Raw genomic sequence first — 10,000 nt, forward strand, 5'->3', positions numbered from 1 at the left:
ACACACACACACACACACACACACACACACACACAGAAACACATATAGGAACAGAGAATAATTTATATGTATTATCCTAAAACACATTACAGTTAAATATATGCACATAAAAAAGGACTTGAAAGTACATCCTTTAAAATGTTAGCAACCTCTGGGAATGAGTTTATCGGCAACTGTTATTTCCTTCTGCATGCTTTTCAACATTTCCCAGATTTTCTATGATGAATGGCAATAACTGTTATAACTGTATTTTTTAAAAAACCAGTATCTGCTGTTCAAAAACAAGTCAGGTGAGGTGAAGCACGGGCTAGGCCCGCTAGGTGGCATGGAGGCACAAGGGCTTACCTGAATTTTATATTCAAACTGTTCCCAGTCCCTGGGACTTTTGGAGCTCATGGTAGAGTGGTATAAGAGCAGCATGGTCATCTAGAAGCCAAACAGGAGGCAGTCACTGAGTGGGGCTGTCTCTTGTCTTAGTGGCCCCATTCTGGGCAGTTCTGGGGACTCTGAGCTATTCTGGCGATTCTTCTAAAAATCCTAGAATCCAGCAACCCCAGGCCACCATCCTTAACAGCTCCAGGAAACATTTTGGTTTTTTTTTCAATTGAGGACACAGCGTACACTATACAAAAAACTGAGCACCAAGATTCCTGCATGGCTCAATTCCTGGACTCATGGAACCCTGGGTGTGAAGCTTTAGGTACCCTCTATAGGTCAGCACCCAGAAAGAACAGAGGGAATGAAGCAGACTGAGCTATAATAAAAATATGGTGATAGTCGAGTGAGACCTGATTTCTGCCAGGTCTCCACCAAGGCCCACAGTAATGGTCTAGTAAACTATCGTTTATTTCATAATCTCTGTCATAAGATCATGGGCTCCTAGAATCCTTGGGCTAAATCAGCCTCTGACTCAGACAGGTGGCTGCCTGGTTCTACCTCCAACGTACTACAGCCCCAGAAATAAAGCACCTATCATCTTCCCTTGGGTTAAGAGAAGGCCCTGCAGGGTCCCTCAGGTACCATCACTCCAACCCTGCTCCGTCTCCCCAGTCGGGTATTCCATAAGTACCTTGGCCAGTTCCAGCTCTGATCCCTCTAGCACCTTCTGTGCAGACACCAGGCATTCTGGAGAAGAGGGATGTTTTTGATTTTCTGCAATGACAACAATGTAGAAAACAGAGTGAACTTCCTGGGAACCATACCTGAGATCCCAGAACACTTAAATCTGGGGAGCAGAATGGCTATCTCTGGTGGAGCTATGAGATGTAGGGCTCCTTACTCCTATGCCCTCTTTCCCCTGCCTTACAATTTTCCATCTGAAGTCAGTTCTATCCTGGGTCAATCCAAGGGCTACAGGGATAATGGAAGAAGAAAGCAGCCTGGGAATTCACAGCAACTCTGGGTCATGACATTGCACTCTCCCACCCACTCACCAACTCTCTCTCAGCACCACAGAGGAAGAGCCCAGAGATGCCAGGTCACTTAGAATCCTGTTCCAACTGAGATCACAGAGGAAACCTGCAGCTGGGTCAGAGGAGGACAACTGGGGATACCTGACTCTTATGCTGCCCAAGGGTCTGGGCTCAATTATTAACACCTTGCTTTATCTAAATATAGCCTCACTTTTCCTGTAATTCTCTAGGGGTGGAGATGGCAGCCAGCTCCCCATGTCAAAGATGAGGACTGTGTGGTCTAAGGCTGGACAAGGGGAGGGGAACTGAAAACCACTGTGCTAGAAGCTTTGCATATGTTCTTATTTAATCCACCCATCCACTTGAAGAACAGTTATCATCTCCATATTATACATAGGGAACCTATGTCCAGAAAGGTCACACAAGCAGTGAGGGAGGTCAAGATCAACCTTAATCTGCCTCTGCCCCTACACCTATCACCTAAGCAACGAATTCAAAGTTATCTGGGAAAAATAGTTTTTCTTGCAAGGGAAAGACTCTTGCTTCTATCTCCTTGAAGCTGGGGGGAACAGAAACTTAAGGTGCTCAAAGAGTTCAAGGTGATAGGTCCCAAAAAGTAACCTTCTGGCTACACCTAAATCTCTGAGAAGGGCTCTGGGACTGAAGGGACACTCTTCTTAACACCAACTGATGGAGGCATCACAAGACCCAGGGGATCTGAACCAGCTGTTTTAATCTTTGTGTTAAAGAGTGGGGAGTCTTGAAATTTTTCTCCTCTAGACACTCATGAACTAGTTCCTCTGGACTCTCCAATCCCACGAGCTGAGGAAGCAGCTTCTTCATAGCTGGATAAGAAAGGTGCTTACTCTGCAGAAAACTGCAAACAAAGTCCAGTCTCTCTGGCACCGGCTGCTGCAAGATTTGCTGTCCCTCTTCAGTGCCATGGCTAGAAAAAGAGCAAGTATTAGGACCAGAGTATTCAGCAATCTTTGCCTCTTTGCTGCTGCATTTCATACTACCTCCCCATTCCTTCCAGTCTTGATCTTTGCTGGATCTGGAAGAGATCCAGATCAGATCGGGAGACAGGTGACAGATACCAGGACACCATTTATCCAGAAGGAACTGTCTGGTGGGTGGGAAGTGGAGACTTGAGGCATGGGGTTCTTCTGGAAAAGATGGCATTCTATCATCCTCTTTGCAAATATAAAAAAGCTCTGTGGAAAGGGGCTGAGAGGAGATGGAGGCAGCCCAGATGAATGGGAAGCTGGATTACACCATCTGGAATGTCTCAACTCTAAGCTGTCAGGAAGCCTGGAGAACACACGTAGGGTAAGAGTGAGAGAAGACCATGGGGAAGGAAAAACACATCCAAGAACTGAAAGAACAGGAGGAAACAAGGCTCTGAAGTGACAGGGTGAAATTCCCCCACTAGGCTGAAGGCTGAGATGGCAAAAAGCCTCCCAGAGGAGGATCCCAGGGACTAGTTTTTTGTTTGTTTTTTTGAGACAGAATCTCGCTCTGTCGCCCAGGCTGGAATGCAGTGGCACGATCTCGGCTCACTGTAACCTCTGTCTCCTGGGTTTAAGCAATCCTCCTGCCTCAGCCTCCCAAGTAGCTGGGATTACAGGCATGGACCACCACACCTGGCTAATTTTTGTATTTTTAGTAGAGATGGGGTTTTGCCATGTTGGCCAGGCTGGTCTCAAACTCCTGACCTCCACCCACCTCAGCCTCTCAAAGTGCTGGGATTACAGGCTGGAGCCACCGTGCCCAGCCAGGACTAGTATTCTCGATTAGTGGTTCTTGTCTGTACTTGCTTTACTGGAAGAGCAGGCAGTGTGAAGAGAGCATGAGGAGAGGGAGACAGCAGGGGGAGCTCTCACACAGCCCAGGAGGCTGAGGCAGAATTGCTTCAACCCACGAGACAGAGATTACAGTGAGCAGAGACGGTGCCACCACTGCACTCCAGCCTGGGTGACAGAGGGAGATTCTGTGTCTCAAAAAAAAAAAAAAAAAAGAATATTAGTCCCTGGGATCCTCCTCTGGGAGGCTTTTGCCATCTCAGCCTTCAGCCTAGTGGGGGAACTTTGCTGGATCCCCTAGCTAACTGTGGTTCCATTTTCAGAAGCAGCAAGTGAAATACCACTTCAGTTAAAAAGCTGAATTCTCTAGGCTACAGTGGGAGATCCTGATTAGTGGGCCCCTTGTTTCTCAGAATCTAAACCCCTAGTTCTCAGCCAACTTTCTGGAGGGCAGGGCAGGTCCAGAAACTTCCAATGCCAGAGACATCATGAAAGCACAAGCATCATCCAAGCCAAGACTATGACTGTACCTCCCCCCATACCCCATGTGATTACAAAGGCTTCTTCCAAGTGAATCCCCCACTAGAGGCACTCTGTCTGGATAGTTGGTCTGAGATCAGAGACTCCTACAAAGTCTTAAGGAGATGCTAATCTCTTACAGACTCCCAAATGAGCCATTTCCCCTACCCACCCACAATCTGGAATGCTGTGACTCCTTGGCTCAGTGTGGAGCAGTATTTACCTCAGAGTATTCCATTAACTAAAAATAAAAAGAGGTTCTCAGGTGAAATGTTTGAGAAATGCTGGGTTAAACTAAACTGAACATTTTTATAAAAGATACAACATGCATTATTTCCTAAACCTATTTGATCACAAAACCCTTCCCCCTACCCCACACAAAGCCTGGTGTAAGTAAAGCTGCATGGAGCATGCTTTGGACAACAGTAGTCCTAGAGAAATCCAGCCCATCCTTTAAGACAGTGCTGAAGTCTCATCTCTGTCAGGAAGCCATCCACAACTCCTGCCAGTCATGCCTCCACTGTCCTCCAGCACTCATGAATGCAACTGCACCATTTACAACTGCCCACTCCAACTGCACTAGCTGAAAGCCAGGAATAAAGTAGGTGCTCAATACATATGGGCTGACTGACAACTGAGGGATGCTTTTTACTGAGAAATAAATGTCAGCAAGATAAATGTCAGAACTGTAAGTTTTCTGGCAAAATGCCTCCACTATACTTTGTTGTTCAAGCCTCACAGCTATCAAAGAGATGGGACAGCCTTTTTTGCTTTAGCTATTCACGCACAGAAGAACAGAAAGGGAAACTTGTCAGAGGGGTTGATCCCAGTTAATTTTCCCACAGAGAAGGCCAAGTGGCCAAGCAATTAAACCCTCCTCAACTCCCACAGCTTCTTTTTTTTTTTTAAGAATTATTTTTTAAAGAATTGTTTTTCTCAGGGCACCCCTTGTCCAGTGTGCAGACAGGAGTCACCCAACTCCCACAGCTTCTATCTACCCTCCAACCTTGCCATCCTCTGCTGCCTTCTGCTGAGAACTAGGCTGCTGATTTAGGTTGGCACTAGTAGCAGTACCAGAAATGTAAGAGCCAGAACATATTAACCACGAACCTCCATTTCCCAAAAGGAAGCTGGTCTGCAATGTGCTGGATCTGAGATGGAGATTAGCGTTAACCTGGGATTTTAATATTGCCTACCTCCAACTCCCCCCCTTCTACTGCAGCCTAGGTTCAGGCAACACCCTAGAAGACAACTTGAAAATGAGTATCTTGAATTTTTGATGCTTCCTATGAAAATTTCCTACCAGGTTATAAACCTACAGTGGCTAACCCAAGGACAACACACATCCTTACTCTTGGGTACCTCTACTGCTCTTGTCACCAGGCCAAGGAAATTTCTCTCTTCAAAAGCAAAAGTTCCTTGATCTATTCTGAGGTCATAAAAGCATGCTGCCCCATATTTTGTGTTACAATACAAGACATATTATACCTGGCTGCTTCACTTTTAGTGAGGTTAAAATTAAACACAGAGTCAGGTATTGCCAGCCTAATGGTTTTACCAGCCATTAATGTTAGGTGCCTGGATCTATCACTTCCTTAGGGTTTGCAAAATAATGATTTTCAATAGAAGCTCCAAAATGCTGACTTACAGGTGGTACACAACCCCAACTATGAAGTGTCTTTGCCAAAAAAAAAAAAAAAAAGTGAATCAAGCTTAGATCTAATTATCAGTATATAGGCAACAAGGGGAACAGTGGAACAAGTTAAGCCACACCATAATAATGCAATTAACAGAATCCAGGATTTAAGAATTTCTATAAGATTAAAAAAAAAATGAGGTGGTGTCGAGTGGGGAGAAAAAAAAGCAGGAAACAAAACTGGTGAGAGGAAATGATCCCCTGATGAAAGATCTTAAACACCAGGCTGAAGATTTTAGATTTCTACCTATTAAAAATGCTCACTGAGGTTTGATGAAGAGTCACTGAAGTATCACAAAGAAAACAAGATTTGAGAAAGATTATTGAGAACTCATGTATAGGAATGAACTGCAATAAGGGCAGATTAGAGAAGAACTAGGCTAGAAGAACTAGAATGAGGCAGAGGGAGGGACATTGGTTGTGAGCAGAGAGGATGATGACCAATTAGAGATCAGCGCCAAGGAGAGAGAGAAGTCAAGATGATGTTGAAATGTCCTGCCTGGGTAACTGGAAGAGAAAATGGTAGTGTCTGGACCAAAATAAGAACAGTGACTTCTTTTAGAGGTACTAAGGCAGGTCCTGGTTAGACCATATGGAATTTAAAAAAATCCTATAAGACAACCCACGACCAACACAAAATTTCAAATAAAGAACCACTTTAGCAGACCCATCTGTCCTGGGCTACTCAGCCCCACTAGACCTTGCTGATGGAGAGTATCAACTCATCTCTTCACTCAACAAACATTAAAACCTAACCAATGTAGTGTCCTAAGTTAGGTAGGGAAGACCCCAAGATGAATCAGACACAGTTCTGGCCTTTGATAAGCTTAACTCTACCTTCTTTCCCTATCAATGAGCTGTTACCTATGAATGGGTCAAGTGCTTGCTTCACAGAGATGTGAGTCCCTAATACCAGTTCCTAACTGCCACGCATGGCACATAAACACCTTCAACACTTCAGTCTATTCTTGGCCTGGGGTAAACAATCTAATGTGCTTTCTTAAAAAAAAAAAGACAACGACTGATCTATGCTCGGTCCCAAAAAGGTAGGATACTGGGAGGAAGCCCCACTCTATTCATTTCCCAGATAACTGTGATGTTCAAAGGAAATGTGCTAAAGACACAGACCGAAAGGCCAAACTACAATCCTTGCTGCATGGTAACAACAAGCTTTTTAAATGCTCATGGACCTCAGAAAACAAGTTAATTGAGGCAGTAAAAATCCCAGAAGTGTATTTATTTTATAATGGCTTAGAAAGAGGCATATCTGTACTGTGCTAGCAAGTTACAGATGAGATTTCTAGGTGTTTCTTCTTTCCTTCAGATGTGAGAGCTTTCTCTTTCTTCCCTCAGAAGGTTGCAAAGAGGGCTTGTGGCATAGGGTAGGGATGAGTCAAGAAAAGAGGGTTGCAGAAGGCTTCTGGTGAGACAAGAGAATGCGGAGCCCAAGAGTGAGCACTTGTAAGAATGTGAGGGCATGGAGCCTTGGAGGCTCTCCTGTGCAAGAGTGCAGAAGCCTCAGGATGGGACAAGCGTGAAACCTCTCCCGTGGAGTGGCACAGCGACTGGAAGATGAAGTCAATGTATTCTTGCCTTTAGGCCCCCACCCTGGCTTATGATGTCCCAATCCTGCCCCTGATTTCTGGTCATAGCCATCACCAAGTAAAGAGAACAAATACAGCCCCCACCCCAGCAATCAGCTTTGCCTTAGAGGCTAGAGAGACGTATGGTGCGTACTCACAGTCTGTCAATGATCTTGATGAAGATGCTGCAGTCCTGGAGCTGCAGCACAGCCTCCACAGGGTCAGCCACATGCAGACTGTTCACCTGTGAATCAAGGGGAACAGCCTAGTGAGACGTTACAAATGCCAGAAGCAATGTGGTTTGCTCCTTTTCCCAGAGGCTCAATGTGAGTGCTTACAGTTGTAGGCTATAGGAATAAAAGAACTGATGATTCTCAGGTTTTTAATTTCAGGAAGGAGTGCTGCTGCACTCACTCATCCAGTTACAGCCACCTGAAATGCAACCATCAGACAGTCCTTCCTTTGGCTTCAACTAAATTTTAGCTTAAACTCTCCTAAGATGTTCCAGCACTGGGAGTATACTTTTCGGCATAAAATGGTTTTGGAAGGATACACCAATAAATTGGTACTAACATTGCTTCTAAACAGAGGAATTTGACAGCAGGGAGTCTGAGGCGGGAAAAAAAGGCTCTTACATTATAACTCTCTGTAGCTCTTAAATGCACTTAGCCCTTTGTATTTCTTGAATATTTACATTATAAGTTTCTGTATCTCTTGGATTTTTATATTATAGCCCTTTGTAGCTCTTGAGTTTTCAAATATCTATTCAAAACACAAATATTATATATATGCTATACACTCCCACAAAGATATAAGATCTTATTAATGCATTTTTATTCTTTCCACACATAAAACTTTGGCTGAGGGGAGAAGGGAAAAACAATAGGGGAACAAGATGATTTTTTAAAAAGGGGGTGGAGGGATCCAGGCACAGTGGCTCACACCTGCAATCCTAGCACTTTGGGAGGCTGAGGCGGGAAGATCACTTGAGCTCAGGAGTTCAAGACGGGCCTGGGCAACATGGTAAAACCCTGTGCTACAAAAAATACAAAAAATTAGCCAGGTGTGGTGGCACACACCTGCAGTCCCAGCTACTTAGAAGGCTGAGGTGGGAGGATCACCTTAGCCTAGGCAGGTCGAGGCTGCAGTGAGCTGAGATTGCATCACTGTACTCTAGCCTGGGTGACAGAGCAAGACCCTATCTCCAAAGGAAAAAAAAAAGAAAGAAAAGGAAAGGAAAAAAAACGGAGTGGGAATGAAAGAAGATGATGAGCTGGGCTGGGAATCTCAAAGAAAAACTTCTTATTCTGATTTAGTTGCCTGTTCCCATTCTTTGGCTTCAGATAGGCATACATCTAAATCAGTTTTTACCACTAGAAAATTCACCAGGGGTCACATGCATCAGGTACACAGGTTATTCAATAAGTATACACGGTCGACTTCTACAGGAAAACCTCATGAATTCCATAGGCAGTAAAGTTCAGAAGTAGTCTGGGCTGAAGTTTACTTTTTTATTACTACAAGAAGAAACGGTTTGCTAGGTTAATTATTCACATATTCAACACTAAGAGGGGAGAGAGACTGAGCCTGCTTTAAGAAACAAGGTATTTTAAAGAACTTCAGCATAGTGGTTATGTGCAGACAACTAGATTCTATTGCTTATAAATGTATTCTCTATATTTGGGCTGGGAGCCAGTACATATACATTTTGGGCCCAGCTCCTCCAGAAACTTGCCAGTAATATTTGTTATAAACTTTATTTCTCTGTGTACTAGTTTTCTCTCGTGCCAAATGAATGGAACCCCTACCTTATCTACTTCAAAGGACCAGTGTGAGCTCAAATGGATTATTGGATGCAAGAACACATTTAAAAAAATACAAAGTAGGACAGGCGCAGTGGCTCACACCTATAATCCCAGCACTTTGGGAGGCTGAGGTAGGGGGACTGCTTGAGGCTAGGAGTTTAGGACCACCTTGGGCAACATAACAGTACCTTGTCTCTACCAAATAAATAAATAAGCAAGCAAGTAAGCAAGCTGGACATGGTGCCTATAAGTCCTAGCTACATAAGAGGCTGAGGTGGGTGGATCATTTGAGCCCAGGAGCTGGAGAAGTTACAATGAGCTATGACAGTGTCCCTGCACTGTGGCCTGGGAAACAGAGTGAGACATCTCAAAAAAAAAAAGAAAGAAAGAAAGAGTAATAAATATAAGGCACTATTATGGCTAATAAAATTAAAATAATGAAGTAGATACAACATTTGTATTTCTTTTTTTTTTTTAATTTTTTATTTTTTTTATTATACTTTAAGTTCTAGGGTACATGTGCATAACGTGCAGGTTTGTTACATATGTATACTTGTGCCATGTTGGTGTGCTGCACCCATCAACTCGTCAGCACCCATCAATTCATCATTTATATCATGTATAACTCCCCAATGCAATCCCTCCCCCCTCCCCATGATAGGCCCCAGTGTGTGATGTTCCCCTTCCCGAGTCCAAATGATCTCATTGTTCAGTTCCCACCTATGAGTGAGAACATGCGGTGTTTGGTTTTCTCTTCTTGTGATAGTTTGCTAAGAATGATGGTTTCCAGCTGCATCCATGTCCCTACAAAGGACGCAAACTCATCCTTTTTAACATTTGTATTTCTTAACAGTTAAGTTAGCTGCATGCACTATAGAATTAAGAGGATTTTTCAAAATCAATGATTCCTCTACAGACATGATAGTATTTATTTCAGTTAAATACTTTCACATTTAGAAACAACTTTAAGGCCAGGTGCAGTGGCCCATGCTTGTAATCCCAGCACTTGGGGAGGCTGAGGCAGAAGGACTGCTTGAGGCCAGGAGTTCAAGACCAGCCTGGGCAACATAAGGAGACCCTGTCTCTACAAAATAATAATTAAAAAAAAATTATTAGCTGGGTGAGGTGGCTTGCGCCTGTATGCTCCTGTAGTTAGTTCCTGCTACTTGGGAGGCTGATGTGG

At 43.9% G+C, this 10,000-nt stretch overlaps 1 protein-coding gene across 2 annotated transcripts in view; it reads right to left on the bottom strand.

The window, feature by feature from the left end:
• NUMA1 (nuclear mitotic apparatus protein 1) overlaps positions 1-10,000 on the bottom strand; it is an 83,805-nt gene that overhangs the window by 20,364 nt on the left and 53,441 nt on the right. For both annotated transcript variants that reach the window (XM_011956779.1, XM_011956780.1), the window contains 4 exons: positions 7,171-7,256; positions 2,279-2,358; positions 1,070-1,152; positions 346-426 (listed from right to left, as the gene is read on the bottom strand). In XM_011956779.1, the coding sequence (XP_011812169.1) occupies positions 346-426; positions 1,070-1,152; positions 2,279-2,358; positions 7,171-7,256 (330 nt within the window). The remainder of the gene's footprint in view (positions 1-345; positions 427-1,069; positions 1,153-2,278; positions 2,359-7,170; positions 7,257-10,000) is intronic.

This window comes from Colobus angolensis, unplaced genomic scaffold, assembly GCF_000951035.1.
Source record: "Colobus angolensis palliatus isolate OR3802 unplaced genomic scaffold, Cang.pa_1.0 Scaffold424, whole genome shotgun sequence".
NCBI lineage: Eukaryota > Metazoa > Chordata > Mammalia > Primates > Cercopithecidae > Colobus > Colobus angolensis.